This window comes from Anthonomus grandis, chromosome 20 (assembly GCF_022605725.1).
Source record: "Anthonomus grandis grandis chromosome 20, icAntGran1.3, whole genome shotgun sequence".
NCBI lineage: Eukaryota > Metazoa > Arthropoda > Insecta > Coleoptera > Curculionidae > Anthonomus > Anthonomus grandis.
Window position 1 is genome coordinate 5,990,835 of NC_065565.1, and position 20,741 is coordinate 6,011,575.

The 20,741-nt window shown below is 32.3% G+C and overlaps 1 protein-coding gene across 1 annotated transcript in view; it reads right to left on the bottom strand.

Annotated features, from left to right (window-relative positions):
• Positions 1-3,382: 3,382 nt before the first annotated feature.
• The window catches only part of LOC126747888 (uncharacterized), a 59,397-nt gene continuing 42,038 nt past the window's right edge, over positions 3,383-20,741 (bottom strand). Inside the window, exons 23-31 of the mRNA XM_050456801.1 lie at positions 20,423-20,700; positions 15,726-15,866; positions 15,159-15,368; positions 12,214-12,395; positions 11,967-12,153; positions 8,872-8,963; positions 8,683-8,819; positions 8,519-8,629; positions 3,383-3,990 (exon numbers count right to left, since the gene is read on the bottom strand). Coding sequence (XP_050312758.1) covers positions 3,887-3,990; positions 8,519-8,629; positions 8,683-8,819; positions 8,872-8,963; positions 11,967-12,153; positions 12,214-12,395; positions 15,159-15,368; positions 15,726-15,866; positions 20,423-20,700 — 1,442 coding nt within the window. The 3' untranslated portion in view covers positions 3,383-3,886. The remainder of the gene's footprint in view (positions 3,991-8,518; positions 8,630-8,682; positions 8,820-8,871; positions 8,964-11,966; positions 12,154-12,213; positions 12,396-15,158; positions 15,369-15,725; positions 15,867-20,422; positions 20,701-20,741) is intronic.

Here is a 20,741-nt window from a genome sequence, read left to right on the forward strand (position 1 = left end):
ATAGGAATATTCTTAAACACTTTTTAACATAGGAAAGGGAATTTCTTTTGAAACAATTTGATATGAGAACGATTCTTGTACCTCAAAAACTTTTTGAGTTAAAGGCAATTTTGTCCATCAAGGTCCCAGGGCCACCTAATTCGCAGTTTTTAAAACCAAGATTTTTATTTATTATCGGACATTTTTGGTCATAACTTGGAAACCACTCAAGATATTCTCGTAATTCTTTCACATCTTTATTGTGCGATTCCTGAGGATGGATTTGAGGGTAAAAACGTCTTTGTACATTCTTTAAATCATAAATCCTTGAACACACGAAGAAGCGCATTAAGAATAAGAATAGTGTACCAAACAGAGACAACAAAATTTTAAACAAATATTTAAGAAGGTTAACCTGATGACGGTACGCGAAAAACAGAAACGTTTGAAACTGAGCATCTACAGGAGGAAACATTTGAGTATTTTAAGTGGCGCTTTGTGTCTCTTTTTACCATAATAAACCGTAAAGGCACGCGATGTTTTATCTTTTTTTTATGAAACAAAAAATGGTTAATTATTAAAACTTAAACATATAATTAAAAAAAAAATAGTAGAGAGTCTCTTTTTAATTTATAAATGAAATATCCATTTTTTTAAACGTGTAGCGGTTTGAGGATGGCCTGATGTAAGCCGAAACGTCTTAAATATTTAGATTGTAGGAGTGGCCTTGAATTGACCGTAAATACAACTCGAATACTTAAGTGATTCGGGCACTAATGGAGGAATAAAATGCAATGGACACGAGGAAAAATTAAAATTCTCTTATTTTTGAGTAAGATATTTTAATGAATAGGACGGTATAATTTGAAAATGTGTAGTGGAAGAATGATATGTGTTACAAGAGTCCAGAAATTTATTTTTAGGCATGAAAATCTACTTGAGAACTAAAGAAACACAATTAGCCGACATTTTTGGTCATAACTTGGGAACCACTTAAGATATTTTCATAATTGTTTTACATCGTTATAGTGAAATTCCTGAGGATGGATTTGAGGGCAAAAACGTCTTTGTGGGTTAAAAATTGAGGTAGCTAGGGATGTTTTGGTTGGGGTGGTTTTTTTTGCTACTTTTATTAACAAATTTTAAGTTTGCTTGAGAATATTTCAAAAATTAATACGAATATTCTTAAAAGGTTTTTAACATAAGAAAGAGAATTTCTTGCCAAATAATTTGATATGAGAACGATTCTTGTAACTCAAAAACTTTTTGAGTTAGAGGCAATTTTGTCCATCAAGGTCCCAGGGCCACCAATTCGCAGTTTTTAAAACCAAGATTTTTATTTATTAGCCAACATTTTTGGTCATAACTTGGAAACTACTTAAGATATTTTCATAATTCTTTTACACTTTATTGTAAGATTCCTGAGGATGGATTTGAGGGTAAAAACGTCTTTGTGGGTTTAAAATTGAGGTAGCTAGGGATGTTTTGGTTGGGGTGGTTTTTTTTGCTACTTTTATTAACAAATTCGAACTTTGCTTGAGAATATTTCAAAAAGTAATGGGAATTTTATTAAAAAGTTTTTATCATAAGAAAGGGAATTTCTTTCCAAATAATTTGATATGGAAACGATTCTTGTAACTCAAAAACTTTTTGAATTAGAGGCACTTTTGTCCATCAAGGTCCTAGGGCCACCAATTCGCAGTTTTTAAAACCAAGATTTTTATTTATTAGCCGACATTTTTGGTCATAACTTTGAAACCGCTTAAGATATTTTCATAGTTCTTTCACAGCATTATTGTAGGATTCCTGAGGATCGATTTGAGGGTAAAAACGTCTTTGTAAGTTAAAATTTAAGTTAGCTAGGGATGTTTTAGTTGGGGTACTTTTTTACGCAACTTTCATGAACAAATTCCAACTTTCCTTGAGGATATCTTAAGAAATAGTGGGACTATGCTTAAAACGGTTTTAATTTCAAAAAGAGCAATTCTTGCCAAATAATTAAAAACAGTCTTGAGCTAAATCGATCTTGTCGAAGGCTTTAGTGAAGTCTGGAAAGACTTCAGGAACAGGAAAGTGTGCCGGTCTTTGTCGTCAAGCATTTAATAAATTGTCACTGTTAAATTACGATGTTTTATTTATTTGTGATTCCTTAATTTTTTTCAGGCTTTTGACGTCCTTAGAAAGAGGAAGAAGAAGAAATATTGTGCAGGTAAGAAATCAATAATTTCTTAGAGGCATTTCAGTTGTTTAAAGAAGAAATAGACGAATTTATTCAGTTAATTACAGTTAATAGTTACAGATGTTCTTTTAAAATTTAAAAAATGGTACAATTATGTACAGTATTCAAAGTACAATTTGATATATGAAGAATTCTTGTAGCTCAAGCGCTTCTTGAGTTATACTCAGTTTTATGAGGGCTTAATTTTAAAAGTAAATTGTGTGCACCAAAATTGAACTTCAATTCAAGATAATTCCGGAAATATTTCAGGCACTTCAATGGGGTTTTCAGTGAAAGTTACAGAAATTCTTACTGAACAATTTGATATACGAAGAATTCCTGTAGCTCAAGCGGTTCTTAAGTTATACTGAGTTTTATGAGGGATGGACATCGGATTAATTGGAAAAATTGTGTGCACCAAAATTGAACTTCAAATCAAGATAATTCCGGAAATATTCCAGGCACTTTAATGGGGTTTTCAGTGAAAGTTACAGAAATTCTTACTGAAGAATTTGGTATATGAAGAATTTCTGTAGCTCAAGCATTTCCTGAGTTACACTCACTTTTATGAGGGATAGACATCGGATTAATTGGAAAAATTTTGTGCACCAAAATTGAAACTCAATTCAAGATAACTCCAGAAATATTCTAGGTACTTTAATGGGGTTTTTAGTAAAAATTGCATAAATTCTTACTGAACAATTTGATATATGAAGAATTGCTGTGCCTAAAGTAGTTCTTGAGTTACACACAGTTTTATGAGGGATGGATATTGGTGATGATTAACATATGATTATCCTCAAATGCTTAGAAGGTAATGAGTACTTAGAGGACTCTTGCAAGCAATCAAAGTGCCTCAGATACTTTAAAGACTTCCAGATTACCCTCAAATGCCTGGAAGAAGCTTCTGAGTACTTAGAAGACTCTTACAGGCAATCAAAGTGCCTCAGATTCTTCAAAAAGACCCTTAGATTACCCTCAAATTCCTGTAAGAAGCTTTTGAGTACTTAGAGGACTCTTACAGGCAATCAAAGTGCCTCAGATTCTTGAAAAAGACTCTCAGATCACCCTCAAATGCCTGGAAGAAGCTTCTGAGTACTTAGAGTCACTCCTGCACTAAAAATTCCAATCTTTCGACTTCTATTATAGAAATTTCACTGTTCTCAGATGAAATAAAACGCAAAATGTGGTACTAAAATTTTATTGGAAAAGCATAAGATGAATGGTAAACAAATCAATAAATAACACAGTTCCTTTCCTATGTTTTAAGTGCTTTAAACAATAAAGGCCAAAAAAATAAACGTAATTATTGTGGGTCCTTTATGAAGAAACTCGACTGTATACACGTCTGGTCAATTGCCTTCACGGGTGCCTTAGGAGCCTTTTCTTGTCCTCGGTGTATATGTTGTAAAATCGATTGCAGAGCAAATATCCATATTTATTCACCCTGTGTTTTCCGAACTTTGTTTGCCCCGTTTATTGTAACCTAAGCAAGCTTTTACTGTGTAGAATTTTTTTTTTGTAAGAAATGCACGTTTATTACCCTAAATCTACACCTAAATTTGTCAAGGTTTTCGCTTGTTGTTAAGTCAATATTAATTATACGGTTTAAGGTCATAATATGTACAAAACGCTACGTATTAACTAAATGAAAAATATAAAAATAATCGATTTCTTCTGTTCCGGACTTTATTGTTCTTCCTTCACCTCGTCGTACTGGGCGAACTTCAGGAAAACCTGTTCCAGGGTGGTTTGGCTGAAGCTGTACTCCTCGATGTTAAGCTCAACTTTGGCTAAAAAAAAAATATTTATTTATTTATTTATTTATCATAAAAGCATAAACGTTACACTCCAAAAAGTGCCTTAAATCGGAATTTTTAACATGAATTTTGAACGTTATTGAGTTGTCATTTTTTCATTTCTGCAAGAAATTATTTGTCTCGTATTGGCAATTGAATATCTTAAGTTCTAGTGGTTGGAATTCTGTAATTATTAATTTCTGAGATACTTCAAGGGCTTTGTAAGTGTTTTCTAAAAAAATCATTAAAATCCGTTCACTAGAAGTCAAGATATTGAAATTCTTAGTCCAGGAGTGCCTGGAAGTAATAAAATAATTTGTGTCATATTAGAAATTAAATATCTTAAGTTCTAGTAATTGAACTGCTGTAATTATTGATTTATAAGATACTCCAAGGGGTTTTTAAGTATCTTATGAAAAAATCATTGAAATCCGTTCACTAGAAGTCAAGATATTGAAGTTCTTGGTTCAGGAGTGCCTGGACGAAATAAAATAATTTGTCTCTTATTAGAAATTGAATATCTTGAGTTCTAATGGTTGAAATATTGTAATTATCAATTTATAAGATACTCCAAGGGCTTTTCAAGTATTTTATGAAAAAATCATTCAAATCCGTTTACTAGAAGTCAAGAGATTGAAATTCTTAGTCCAGGAGCACCTGGACGAAATGAAATAATTTGTCTCTTATTAGAATTTAAATATCTTGAGTTCTGGTTATTGAAATGTTGCGATTATTAATTTCTACGATTTACCATGGGGTTTTTAAGTATTTTATAAAAAAACCATTAAAATCCGTTTACTACTTGTCAAAATATTGAAATTCTTAGTCTAGGAGCGCCTGGACAAAATGAAATAATTTGTCTCTTATTAGGAATTGAATATCTTGAGTTCCAGTAGTTGAAATTCGGTAATTATTAAATTCTAAGATACTCCAAGGGGTTTTCAAGTATATTATGAAAAAATCATTAAAATGCGTTCACTAGAAGTCAAGATATTAAAATTCTTAGTCTAGGAGTGCCTGGATGAAATAAAATAATTTGTCTCATATTAAAAATTGAATATCTTGAGTTCTGGTAGTTGAAATGTTATGATTATTAATTTCTACGATTTTCCAAGGGGTTTTTAAGTATTTTGTGAAAAAATCGTTTAAATCCGTTCACTAGAAGTGAAGATATTAAAATTCTTAGTCCAGGAGTGCCTGGAAGATATAAAATAATTTGTCTCTTATTAGAAATTGAATATCTTAAGTTCTAGTAGTTCAAATTGTGTAGTTATTAATTTTTGCGATACTCCAAGGGCTTTTCAAGTATTTTGTAAAAAAATTATTAAAATCGATGTACTAGAAGTCAAGATATTGAAATTCTTATTCCAGGAGTGCCTGAACGAAATAAAATAATTTGTCTCTTGTTAGAAATTGAATATCTTGAGTTCTAGTGGTTCAAATGCTGTAATTATTATTTCTTAAGATACTTCAAGGGCTTTTCAAGTATTTTATAAAAAATCATTAAAATCCGTTCACTAGAAGTCAAGATATTAAAATTCTTATTCCAGGAGTGCCTGGACGAAATAAAATAATTTGTCTCTTATTGGAAATTGAATATCTTGAGTTCTAGTGGTTCAAATTGCGTAGTTATTCATTTTTGAGATACTTCAAGGGGTTCTCAAGTATTCTATGAAAACATCATTAAAATCCATTCACTAGAAGTCCAAATAATAGAATTCTTAGTCCAGGAGTGCCTGGAAGAAATAAAATAATTTGTTTCATATTAGAAATTTATTATCTTAAGTTCTAGTGATTGAAATGATGTGACTATTGATTCCTAAGATACTTCAAGGACTTTTCAAGTATTTTATAAAAAAATCATTAAAATCCATTTACTATAAGTCAAGATATTGAAATTCTTAGTGTAGGAGTGCCTGCAAGAAATAAAATAATGTGTCTCTTATTGGCAATGGAATATCTTAATTTCTAGTGGCTAAAAGATTTGAGATTTGTATAAATCAGACATAGGGCAACTTCAACAGCTGTGCTGTACCTCAGTGAATTTTGCACCTAAAAGAACATCTTTATTAAGAAATTCATCGTCAGGGAACCTGCTATAATTCCCTGAAAAAAAAAACAATAAAATCCCTCAATAACTTCTTGAGTTATCCTCAAAAGTGTCTCTACATAAACTGACAAATCTTTGAAATTTAATTATTTATTTATTTATTATAAAAAGAGTCAAAAACACTCAAAATATTTGTAGTATTAAGTGTCTAAAATCGGATTTTTTAACACGAATTTTGAAAGTTATTCAGTTGTACCTAAAAGGATGATTTGTTTATTTATTTAACACAAAAACACTCGAAATATCTAAGTGTCTAAAGTCTGAATTTTTAACACGAATTTTGAAAGTTCTCCAGTTGTACCTAAAAGCGTCATTTATTTATTTATTTAACACAAAAAAAGTCAAAAACACTTGAAATATTTGTAGTATTAAGTGTCTAAAATCGGATTTTTAACACGAATTTTGAAAGTTATTTAAGTGTTACCTAAAAGTGTCTATATTGGAGAACTAGTTGTTGTAAACCTGTGGTTTTAGTAAATGAAATAAAATTAATTTAGTCAATCTGTTACTGATTGTAAAGAAAAATAATAGAGGATTCTTCTCTACATAGTAGAGCCTGACAAAGTAGACAATCAGATAATGTAGAGCTTATCTAAATTAATTTATTTTTTTAAGGTTGTTTAAAGAGATATTTTAAGATAATTGACTCAGTTTCACGATCAGTTTTTTATTTCTACATGAAATACTTTGTCTCGTATTGGAAATTGAATAACTTGAGTTCTAGTGGTTAAAATGCTGTAATTATTAATTTTTGAGATAATCCAAGGGCTTTTCAAGTATTTTGTGAAAAAATCATTAAAATCCGTTCTCTAGAAGTCAAGTTATTGAAATTCTTAGTTCAGGAGTGCCTGGACGAAATAAAATAATTTGTCTCATATTGGAAATTAAATATGTCGGGTTCTAGTAGTTGAAATGCTGTAATTATTAATTTTTAAGATTCTCCAAGGGCTTTTCAAGTATTTTATGAAAAAATCATTGAAATCCGTTCACTAGAAGTGAAGATATTGAAATTCTTAGTCCAAGAGTGCCTGGACGAAACAAAATAATTTGTCTCGTATTGGAAATTGAATATCTTGAGTTCAAGTGGTTTAAATTCTTTAATTATCAAATTCTGAGATACTTCAAGGGCTTTTTAAGTATTTTATGAAAAAATCATTAAAATCCGTTCATTAGAAGTGAAGATATTGAAATTCTTAGTCCAGGAGTGCCTGGACGAAATAAAAAAAATTGTCTCTTATTAAGAATTGAATATCTTGAGTTCTAGTGGTTGAAATTCGGTAATTATTGATTTCTAAGATACTCCAAGGGGTTTTTAAGTATTTTATGAAAAAAATCACTAAAATCCCTTTACTAGAAGTCAAGATATTGAAATTCTTATTCCAGGAGTGCCTGGACGAAACAAAATAATTTGTCTCATATTGGAAATTGAATATGTCGGGTTCTAGTAGTTGAAACGCTGTAATTATTAATTTCGGAGATACTCCAAGGAGTTTTCAAGTATTTTATGAAAAAATCATTAAAATCCGTTCACTACTTGTCAAAATATTAAAATTCTTAGTCTAGGAGTGCCTGGACGAAATGAAATAATTTGTCTCATATTGGAAATTAAATATCTTGATTTTTAGTGGTTGGAATGCTGTAAATATTAGTTTCTAAGATTCTCCACGGGCTTTTCAAGTATTTTATGAAAAAATGATGAAAATCCGTTAACTAGAAGCCAAGATATTGAAATTCTTAGTCCAGGAGTGCCTGGACGAAATAAAATAATTTGTCTCTTATTGGAAATTGAATATCTTGAGTTTTAGTGATTGAAATTCTGTAATTATTGATTTCTAAGATACTACAATGGCTTTTCAAGTATTTTGTGAAAAAAATCATTAAAATCCATTGACTAGAAGTCAAGATATTGAAATTCTTAGTCCAGGAGAGCCTGGACGGAATAAAATAATTTGTCTCTTATTGGCAATTGAATATCTTAATTTCAACTCGAAAAAATGTTGTAATTATTGATTTTTAAGATACTCCAAGAAATAGTTTTCAAGTTATCATAGATATAAGTGCAATTTGTCTAAATCCGACATAGGGCAACTGAAACAGCTGTACCTCAGTGAATTTTGCACCTAAAAGAACATTTTTACTAAGAAATTCATCCTCAGGGTACCTGCTTTAATTCTTTTAAAGAAACATAATAATTCCTCAATCATTTCTTAAGTTATCCTCAAAAGTGTCTCTACATAACCCGACAAATCCTCGAAATGTAATTGTTTTCCTCGCCTCATAGGTACACCTCTGATAAATCTGAGTCTAACTCAAAAAGTCCTTGAGCCACAGGAATTCTTCGTACATCAAAATGTTCCTTAAGAACCCCCTCAACTTAATATTGATAAAAAAAATCATAAACATTATAGTTACCTTTCTCTAGTTGTCTAAAGCAATTAGCCAATGACGGAACACTTTGTTGAGGCACACTAAAGACTAATCGATCAACAAACGACTCCTCCAGGGTGGTATCTTGAAATATGCCTGTAAATTAACGACCATATATTGCCCAAATATTCGGTTAATAATTACATTACCTGCGACGAAATCCTTCACTTCCTGATGTAAATCGGCGGAATGCGAACTTTGACCCGATTCGCCCACTTTAAGTTTCATTTCTAAGGTGTAACCTGCGCCGTAGAGGTTTTTTAAATGTTGAGTGGAACCCAAACACCTAAAAACAATCGAACTAAAGGGTGGGAATCGAGAAAATAGTTAATAGAAACCTCAGTTCTCCCTTAACAGTTATGCCGACCCTTGAACATAAGGCGTCCGCTTCTTCCATGGAGTGTGTGGTCAGGATGGCACCCTTTGAACCCTGTTTTATAAAAAACTATTATTAGCACAAGGTTTCGACCCTCAAAACATCCATCTTTAGACATCCGTGTACATTGTGCGGTAAGAATTGTGAAAATATTTGCAGTACTTCTTGAGATATTACTCAAAATTGTTTAAGTTTTTGCCCAAACAAGGTCCAACTTAAAGGAGTGTAACTCAAAGGGTTTTTAAGCTAAACGGATGTTTTGTGCCTCGAATTCATCGTCAGGTGTGCCTTTAGATTATGTTGAAGGAATTATTGAAATACTCTTAGTAGTTTTTGAGTTATCTTCAAAAGTGTGTTTATACGAGTTGTTAAATATGAAACTGACATGTAATTTTTAGGCCTCCAGGTTTATCCCTTGTAAATCTGAGTGTAGCTCAGAAAGTTCTGGGGCTATAAAGATTCTTCGTATATCAAAATGGTCTTTAGGAATCACCTCAACTTTGAGTGAAAACCTCATTAAAATGCCTGTAATAGATTTCCAGTTATCCTGGATAGAAATGAAACTTGTATTGATAGAAATTAAATCAGGCATGACTCAAGTAAAACAGCTGTAACTCAATGAATTTTGCACGTAAAACGGAATTTTTTACATTAAATTCATCTTCGAAAGACCCTCTATAATTCCCTAAAAAAAACATGAAAATCCCTCAATAACTTCTTAAGTTATCATTCACATGATGAAGAAATTCCAATTATTCAACTGCCTGGAAGAATCAAATTATTTTTATGTTTAACGCACTATACTGGTCGGACAAACTAAGACCTCGAGTGCAACGTATTAGAAGAACTCGTTTGCCTGACGTGTATATTTAACGCGTCACTCGTATATGGTTCCGGTTTTGGGATTTCACGAAGGCCTTTGACAGGGTTTGATAAGTTGGTTAATACTCATTTTGCATTAAATATAGCAGTTAGTTGAACTAACTCAACTGCCTGGAATTAATTAAATAATCCTTCCAGGCAGTGGAAGATAGATTGGCTAATTAAAGTAGTGCTCAATTATGAAAAAAAACTGTGCCTTAAGGAAATGTGAAAATCTGAGTGTAGCTCAGAAAGTTCTTGAGCTACATGAGTTGTTTGTATATGAAAATGTTCCCTGGGAATCATGTCAATTATGAGTGAAAACCTCATTAAAATGCCTGGAATAGTTTTCCAGTTATCTTGGATAGAAGTGAAACTTGTATGGATAGAAATAATATCAGGCATGGCTCAAGTAAAACAGCTGTAGATCAGTGAATTGTGCACCTAGAAAGAAATTTTTGGCAAGGAATTGATCCTTTAGAAGTTTCCTGTAATTCACTGAATGAAACATGAAAATCCCTCAACAACTTTTTGAGTTATACTCAAAAGGATCTTAGCATGTAATATGTTAAATCTCATTCTTAAGTTTGATTTTTGGGCTCACTTAGGTCCACGTAAATTTGATTGTAGCTCAAAAAGTTGATGAGCTACAAGAATTTTTCATATATGAAAATGTTCCTTATGAATCACCTCAACTTTGTGTAAAAACCTCATTAAAATAGCTGAAATAGTTTTTAAGTTACTATGGATAGAAGTGAAACTTGTATGGACAGAAATAATATCAGGCAAGGTCCAACTAAAACAGCTGTAACTCAGTGAATTTTGCACCTAAAATTGAATGTTTGGCAATAAGTTTATCCTTAAGGAACCCCCTATAATTTAGTAAAAAAAATTATAAATCCGTTAATAAATTTATGAGTTATCCTCAAAAGAATCTCGGCATGGAATGTAAAGTTTCATTTTTGGCCTCACCTAGGTCCACTCCTCGTAAATCTAACTGTAGCTCAGAAAGTTCTTGAGCTACAAGAATTTTTCATATATGAAAATGTTCCTTAGGAATCACCTCAACTTTAAGTAAAAACCTCATTAAAATGCCTGGAATAATTTTCCAGTTATCCTGGATAGAAGTGAAACTTGTATTGATAGAAATAATATGAAGCAAGGCTCAACTAAAACAGCTGTATCTCAGTGAATTTTGCATATAAAATTGAATGTTTGACAATAAGTTTATCCTTAAGGAACCCCCTATAATTTAGTAAAAAAATAATAAAAATCCGTCAATAATTTTTTGAGTTATCCTCAAAAGAATCTCAGCATGTAATGTAATTTCATTAGTGGCCTCACCTAGATCCACTCCTCGTATATCTGACTGTAGCTCAGAAAGTTCTTAAGCTATAAAAATTCTTCATACATGAAAATATTCTTTAGGAATTATTTCAACTTCAAGTGAAAATCTTATTAAAATGCCTGGAATAATTTTCCAGTTATCCTGGATAGAAGTGAAACTTGTATTGATAGAAATAATATCAGGCATGGCTAAAGTTAAACAGCTGTAACTCAGTGAATTTTGCACCTAAAATTAAGTGTTTAGCAGCACATTTATCCTTAAAGAACCTCCTATAACTCAATGAAAAAAACATAAAAATCCGTTAATAAGTTTTTGAGTTATCCTCAAAAGAATCTGGGCATGTAATGTAAAGTTTCATTTTTGGCCTCACCTAGGTCCACTCCTCGTAAATCTGACTGTAGCTCAGAAAGTTCTTAAGCTATAAGAATTCTTCATGCATGAAAATATTTCTTAGGAACCACCTCAGCTTTAAGTAAAAACCCCATTAAAATTCCTGGAATAGTTTTTCTTTACCTTCTGGTTTATGGTTAAATGCACTCAACTGCCTGGAATTAATTACATAATTCTTCTTTAGACTTGTTAGGTGCACCTATCCACTCTCCTTAGCCTCTGGGTTATGGTTAAATGCATATGGTTAAAACAGCATCATTTCTCTTAATAAATCACTCCCTGTACTTGAAAACGAACATCCAATCTTCACCATATAACGGAACGTTTGAATACTGTAGCGTCACGTTGTGGTATCCAAAACTATACCGGTAGGGCAAGTTGAGTGCGGAAATCTTTACATTAACCTTAAGTCACCTTGCTAAGGGCCTAGTAGGATATTAATATTGTTAAGTTCTTACCTGAAAACTGGCCAATATAGTGTCCCACAGGAACCGTTTACTTCTAGGGTCCATGCCAGTACTCGGCTCATCCAACAGGACGATTTTCGGGTTTCCCACCATGGACATGGCGAAACTCAGTTTCCTCTTCGTACCTCCCGAGCACATTTTCACTTGTTTGTCCGCGTGCTCCTGAATTTGTAGGCCACTAATAAAATTATCGATATCGTTATCGAGATCGTCATCAAGATCGATATTATTGATTTACTTTATGTACGCGTTGACGATCTTGTCGATCTCTTGATGCGGTACTCCTCGGATCGCTGCGTAAGTTTCCAAATGTTCGCGCACGGTGATGTTTTTCCATAAGGCGTCGTGCTGGGGACAGTAACCGAGCAATTGGAACGCTGAGTTTAGGTTCGATGTAATCGTTTGACCTCCAATGAAGACCTTGAAATTTGTCCGGATTATTACTCAGAATGCAGTAAAGTTATTACAGGAGGAGGTGCTACTGGGGTTCAAAGGTCAATAAGAGTCGAGGCTTGGACTTTCGATGATTGGGGTGTTTGAAGGGTGGTGTCATCTGCAAATAGGCTGAGTTGCCCCGGGGCATTTGTGTACAAAAGAACTCTCTGACGTGAATGTTCAATAAAATGGAGATGTCAACTTTGAGCTGCTGTCAATCAAGTTATGGTGAAATCACTGAGATAAAATTTTAACATTAAGTACTGGCATGAATTCTAATTACAGAAATGTAAATTTTGTTCTTCTAAGTTAAATAGAACCGAAATTATACGCATATTTGGCAACCCCCTTTTTTTTATGCAAGAAAATGAAAATGTCGACTTTGACCAGCTATCATTCAAATTATGGCGAAGGTACCGGGTTATAAAATTAATATGAGATAAAGGCATACATATCAATTATAAAAATTTCAATTTCTCTAGTTTGAGATGAATAGAAAGAATAATATGACCAGGTTTGACAAAGTAGAAAAGGAACTCAATAAAAAACTTTCACAAGCTGTCAATCACGTTATGGTGAAAGTACGGGAATAAAATTTTAATATTAAGTACTTGCATAAATTCTTATTACAGAAATGTAAATCTTGTTCTTCTAAGTAAAATAGAACCGAAATTATACGCATATTTGGCAACCCCCTTTTTATTATGCAAGAAAATGAAAATGTCGACTTTGACCAGCTGTCATTCAAATTATGGCGAAGCCACTGGGTTACAAATATAACATGACATAAAGGCATGCATACCAATTACAAAAATATCAACTTCCTTAGTCTGACATAAATAGAAACAAAATTATGAGTAAATTCGATAAGCCTAAACAAAAATTCAACACAAAACTTTTACAGACTATCAATTCACGTTATGGTGAAGGTGCGGGAATAAAATTTCAAATTTAAAGTACTGGCATAAATTTCAAATATCAATTGTCAATTTCCTTTTTCTAAGTAAAACAGAACCGAAATTATGAGCAAATTTAAAAACCACTCTTGATTATTTAAAAAAAAATAGAAATGTCTACTTTCAATCAAGTTATGGTGAAGGCACCGGGTTACAAAATCAATATGACGTAAGGGCACGCATTCCAGTTATAAAAATGTCAACTTCTCCGGTTTGAGATAAATAGAAAGAACGCTACGACTAGGTTTGACAAAGTAGATAAGAAAACTCAATACAAAACTTTCACAAGCTGTCAATCACGTTATGGTGAAGGTACGAGGATAAAATTTTAACGATAAGTACTGGCATGAATTCTAATTACAGAAATGTAAATTTCATTCTCGTAAGTTAAATAGAAATGAAGTTATACGCATATTTGGAAACCGCCCTTTTATTAATCAAGAAAATGAAAATGTCGACTTTGACCAGGTGTCATTTTAATTATGGCGAAGGCACCGGACTACAAATTTAATATGACGTAAAGGCATGCATACCAATTACAAAAATGTCAACTTTCTTAGTCTAAAATAAATAGAAACGAAATTAGGATTAAAGTTCACAAAATAGAAAATAATTCAATTTGAGACTTTCGCTGGCTGTCAATCACGTTATGGTGAAAGCGCAAGGATAAAATAGTAATATGAAATACTAGCATAAATTCCAAATACAAAAATTTAAATTCTCCTTCTCCAAGTAAAATAGGACCAAAATTATAAGCAAATTTGAAAACTCTCTTTTTATTATTCAAAAAAAAAAGAAATGTCATGTTTGACAGGCTATAAATCAAGTTATGGCGAAGGTGCCAGGGTACGAATTTAATATGACATACAGGCATGCATACCTAGTATAAAAATGTCAATCTCCCTAATCTGTGACCAACAGAACCGAAATTACGACTGGATTTGACAAACTCAAAAAAAAACTTAACACAAGATTTTCATAGGCTATCAATCACGTTATGGCGAAGGCACCGGAATAAAATTTTGACTTTAAGTACACGCATGAATTCCAATTATGAAAATGTAAATTTCCCTCTTCTAAGTAAAATAGAACCGAAATTATACGCAAATTTCAAAAATCACAATAAAATGTTTGCAACAGAATTGAAGTTATTATTAAACGAGAGCCTGGACTAAGCAAAGTCATGTACATTAATCAATATCAAGCTTTCAGTGCTAATAATCAATAATCCATGAAAACTTGTCCAACTATATTTGAAAAACCATTGAAATTCTTGCCTCAGAAGCTGAAATACGGGAACTTTTTTAACAGGGGCGCCTGGACTAAATATGTAACATTCTTCTCATGTATATTAGTGAATATCGTGAGTTCTAGTGTTCAAAATCATGTGATTTTTAAGTCATGGCTTCTCGAAGGTGTTCTTTAACTATATTTAAAAAATTATTAAAATTGGTGCAACAGGGGCTGAGATATGGGAGTTTTTATTACAGGAGTGCCTGGACTAAACCTTATCACTTGCATTATGTGCGTTAGTTTATATCTTGGCTTCCAGTGTTTAGAAAGCACCGGGTTAAAAAATTAATCTGACATTCACACCCAACGTTTCGATCTTTATCAGAGCATTCTCAGGACCTTTGACAAATCATATGGGGATTATGAAAACGAGAAACTACTTATGCAAAAAGGTTTTCAGGATCCATCAACTAAAAGCGCCTTTTCCAGTCTTTTAAGTGACAAGTGACGTTTGTCATATTGCGCTTTTTAGCCCCTAAATACTAAAAACCTCAAGTACCTTTCCTCTGGTCGGTGCTTCTTCGGCCGTAATGATCTTCATCGTTGTCGTTTTTCCGGCCCCGTTATGTCCCAACAGTCCGAACACTTCTCCGGCGTAAACGGCCAACGATAACGATTTGACCGCCACCTTCACCTTTTCCTCATTTTCGTCTCCTTTAATACACGTGGAGCAACACGATTGCTTCGTCTTATACTCCTTATGTAGGTCCTAAAATTTGGGAATTGTTTGTTTAATTTTAAGGGAAGAACCCTGTTAACTTGAGCTTTTAATAGGGTGGTACCGTAAACTGGGTAGACATTATGATATACCGGTCGGGTCAGTACAGTGCGTAAAACGTCGCGCTAACCTTAAGTGGCTTTAATTTTTTATATGCTGACGACACCCGTTTGATCCTGGGCTATGTCCTTTGATTCAAAAAGTTTGCTGATGATACCTATACGAGCATTTGTTGAATATTGTCAAGTTGATCATGCTCACCCCACTTTACGGTACCAGAGGACAGAACAAAAATGATAAAAAATACGCTTTACATAAAATATACGTTGAAGGAACGACGTTTCGTACCTGGACCATCACCACCGGTGGATTCTTCAGGCTTTTGGCCCTCGCCAACGTCTTCACTTTCTCACGTTCGGACTTGACGTCTCGATCCTCGTTTCCACCCTCGGGTTCTCCGACTTCTAGCACCTCGTTTGGGGTATTGTCCTGAAATAAAACGATTTGGAGTGTATTAATGTCAACAAATAAAACGGGGGGTGTAGTTAGTAGAGGATTTTACAAAAAATTCCCTTCAAGTATTAGGCAAAGGGCAGCCTAGAGGGTTGGGTGTTGTTTCCCAGCAAAATTGATCAAATTTGCTTATAATTTTAGTTCTAGTTGACTTAGAAGGGTAAAAGTTACATTTTTATAATTGAAATTCATGCCTGTACTTAATGTCAAAATTTTATTCTGGTGCCTTCACCACGACGTGATTTACAGCTTCTTAAAGTTAGCATTTTAATTTTTTTAAATAATAAAAGAGTGGTTTCCAAATTTGCTTGTAATTTCAGTTATGTTTTATTTAGAAGGAAGTAAGTTACATTTTTATAATTGGAATTCATGCCTGTACTTAACGACAAAATTTGATCCCGGTGCCTTCACCACGACGTGATTTACAGCTTCTTAAAGTCGGCATTTCCATATTTTTGAATAATAAAAGAGTGGTTTTCAAATTTGCTTGTAATTTCAGTTCTACTTCAGCTAGAAGAGGCAAAGTTACATTTTTATGATTGGAATTCATCTCTGTACTCGACGTTAAACTTTTATCTCGGTGCCTTCACCATGACGTGATTTACAGCTTCTTAAAGTCGGCATTAAAATTTTTTTTAATAATAAAAGAGTAGTTTTTAAATTTGCTTGTATTTTCAGTTCTACTTCACTTCGAAGAGGGAAAGTTACATTTTTATAATTGGAATTCATGCCTGTACTTGGTGTCAAAATTTTATTCTAGTGCCTTCACCATGACGTGATTGACAGCTTCTTAAAGTTAGCATTTTAATTTTTTTGAATAATCAAAAAACGGTTTCGAAACTTGCTTGTAATTTCAGTTCTACTTTACTTAGAAGGGGAAAAATTACATTTTTATAATTGGAATTCATGCCTGTACTTAATGTCAAAATTTTATCCTGCTGCCTTCACCATAACGTGATTGACAGCTTCTTAAAGTTGAAATTGCTTTTTTTTTGAATATTAATAGGGTGGTTTTTAATTTGCTTATAATTTTAATTCTAGTTTACTTAAAAATGGCAAATTTACATTTTTATAATTAAAATTCATGCCTGTACTTAATGTCAAAATTTTATCCCGATGCCTTCACCATAACGTGATTTACAGCTTCTTAAAGTTGGAATTTCCATTCTTCTGAATAATAAAAGAGTGGTTTTCAAATTTGCTTGTAATTTCAGTTCTGTTTTACTTAAATAAGTGAAAAATACATTTTTATAATAAGAATTCATGCCTGTACTTAATGTCAAAATTTTATGCTGGTGCCTTCACCATGACGTGATTTACAGCTTCTTAAAGTCGGCATTTCCATATTTTTGAATAATAAAAGAGTGGTTTTCAAATTTGCTTGTAATTTCAGTTCTACTTCAGCTAGAAGAGGCAAAGTTACATTTTTATGATTGGAATTCATCTCTGTACTCGACGTTAAACTTTTATCTCGGTGCCTTCACCATGACGTGATTTACAGCTTCTTAAAGTCGGCATTAAATTTTTTTTTAATAATAAAAGAGTAGTTTTTAAATTTGCTTGTATTTTCAGTTCTACTTCACTTCGAAGAGGGAAAGTTACATTTTTATAATTGGAATTCATGCCTGTACTTGGTGTCAAAATTTTATTCTAGTGCCTTCACCATGACGTGATTTACAGCTTCTTAAAGTTAGCATTTTAATTTTTTTGAATAATCAAAAAACGGTTTCGAAACTTGCTTGTAATTTCAGTTCTACTTTACTTAGAAGGGGAAAAATTACATTTTTATAATTGGAATTCATGCCTGTACTTAATGTCAAAATTTTATCCTGGTGCCTCCACCATAACGTGATTGACAGCTTGTGAAAATAGAGTGTTGAATTTTTCTTTGGGTTTCTGAAATTTGCTCATCATTTCGTTTCTGTTGATCTCAGATTGGGTCAGTTGATATTTTTAGAATTGGCATGCATGCCTTTATATCATATTAGTTTTTTAACCCGGCGCCTCCACCATAGCATGAGTAACAGCTTATCAAACGTGACATTTCCATTTTTAGAAATATTCAATGGTAGTTTTCAAATTTGCTCATAACTTCATTTCTAATTTACATAGAAAGAAGCAGTTTACATTTTTATAATTAAAATTCAACCTGTGGTTTATGTTGAAATTTAATTCCTGCACCTTCACCATAACGTGATTGACAAATCTTGCATTGAGTTTTTCTTCGAATTTAGGAAATCTTGCTGTGAGTTCATTTGTATTGGTCTCATATTAAATAAATTATTATTTTTAGAAATAAAATACATGCCTTTAGGTTATATTAATTTTGTGACTCAGGGCCTTCGCCATAGCATAAATGACAGCTAGTCAAAGTTGACATTACTATTTTGTTGAATAATAATATGGGGATTTTTAAATTTGCTCATAGTTTTGATTCTATTATACTTAGAAGAGAGAAATTTACATTTTTATAATTGGAATTTATACCTGTATTTGACCTTAAAATTTTATCCTAGTACCTTCACCATAACGTGATTTACAGCTTTTAAAACTTGACTTATTAATTTTTTTTTTAATAATAAAAAGGTGGTTTAAAAATTTGCTCATAGTTTCGGTTCTATTTAGCTTAGAAAGACAAAAATTACAAGTTTATAATTGGAACTTATGTCTGTATCTAACCTTAAAATTTTATCCTGGTGCCTTCACCATAACGGGATTGACAGCCTGTGAGAAATTTTCTGTTGAATTTTCGTCGAGTTTATCAAATGTAGTCATAATTGCATTTCTATGCCTCTCAAATTCGAGAACTTAACATTTTTAGAATTGGTATGTGTGCTTTTACTACATATAAAATTTGTAACTCGGTGCCTTCGCCATAACTTGAATGATAGCAGGTCAAAGCTGACAATTCCATTTTTTTTTAATAATCACGGGTGGTTTTCAAATTTGCTTATAATTTCGGTTCTATTTTACTAAGAAAAAGAAAATTTGCATTTTTATAATTACGATTTATGCCAGTACTTAATGTTAAAATTTTATCCCAGTGCCTTCACCACAAAGGGATTTACAGCCCATGAAAGTTTTGTGTTCAGTTTTTTTTTTAGAATTTGTTAAACTTGGTGATAATTTTGTTTTTATTGGTATTAAATTAGAAAAATTAACATTTTTGTTATTGGTATGCGTGCCTTTACGCAAAATTAATTTTATAACCCGGTGCTTTTACCATAATTTAAATGACACCTGGTCAAAGTTGACATTTCTATTTTGTTGAATAATAATAGGGGAATTTCTAAATTTGCTTATAACTTCAGCTATATTTTACTTAGGAAGGTGAAAGTTACATTTTTATTATTGGAATTTATGCCCGTACTTGACGTCAAAATTTTATTCTGGTGCCTTCACCATAACGTCATTTACAGCTTCTTAAAGTTGGCACTTCCATTTTTTTGAATAATAAAAGGGCGGTTTCTAAATTTGCTTATAATTTCAGTTCTAGTTTACTTAGAAAAGGGAATTTTACATTTTTATAATTAGAGTTTATGCTTGTACTTGATGTCAATATTTTATTTCAGTGCCTTTACCATAACGTGATTTACAGCTTCTTAAAGTTAAAATTGCAATTTTTTTAAACATTTAAAGGGTGGTTTTTAAATTTGCTTATAATTTCGTTTCTAGTTTACTTAAAAAAGATAAATTTACATTTTTATAATTAGAATTCATGCTTGTACTTGATGTCAAAATTTTATCCCAGTGCCTTCACTATAACTTGAGTAACAACTGATCAAAGTCGACAATTCAATTTTTTTTAAATAATAAAAGGAGCGTTCTCAAACTTGCTTATAACTTCAGTTCTGTTTCACCTAGAAGGATAAAATTTACATTTTTATAATTGTGATTCATGCCTGTACTTGATATAAAAAAATTATCCCAGTGCCTTCACCATAACGTGCTTGACAGCTTCTTAAAGTTGAAATTGCTATTTTTTGGAATATTAAAATGGTGGTTTTTAAATTTGCTTATGATTTCAGTTCTAATTTACTTAGAAAAGGAAATTTTACATTTTTATAATTAGAATTCATGTTTGTACTTGATGACAAAATTTTATCCTGGTGCCTTCACTATAACGTGATTGACAGCTTCTTAAAGTCGGCATTTCCATTTTTTTAAATAATAAAAGAGTAATTTTGAAATTTGCTTGTAATTTCAGTTCTGTTTTACTTAGAAGGATGAAAGTTACATTTTTATAATTAGAATTCATGCTTGTACTTGATGTCAAAATTTTATCCCAGTGCCTTCACCATAACTTGAGTGACATTTGATCAAAGTCGACAATTCATTTTTTTTTAATAATAAAAGGAGCGTTCTTAAACATGCTTATAACTTCGGTTCTGTTTCACCTAAAAGGATAAAATTTACATTTTTATAATTACAATTCATGCCTGTACTTGACATAAAAAATTTATCCCGGTGCCTTCACCATAACGCGACTGACAGCCCGTGAAAATCTTACGTTGAGCTTGACCTTGACTCACCTTTCTTAGGAAATTAAAGGCGTCCCTGGCTCTCCCTCCACTTTTAGTAATATCCACGATCCTTAGCATGACAAACCAGAAAGGTATATTGACGATCATCCCCACCAATAAAATGCCAATTTCAGTAGTGAGGTAGCTGGTAAGGGTCAATTTCTCGCAGGCCATATTCACGCTACACAACAAATACACCCTTTGGATGTAATAAAGGATCGAGTAAGGGATGTACATGGTGTTGGTGATCGAAAAGATGCAGTGCAGCACCAGAGCAAGAGCTTTACCTGCAAAAATGCACCATTAATTCATTGTAAAATTAAATAGC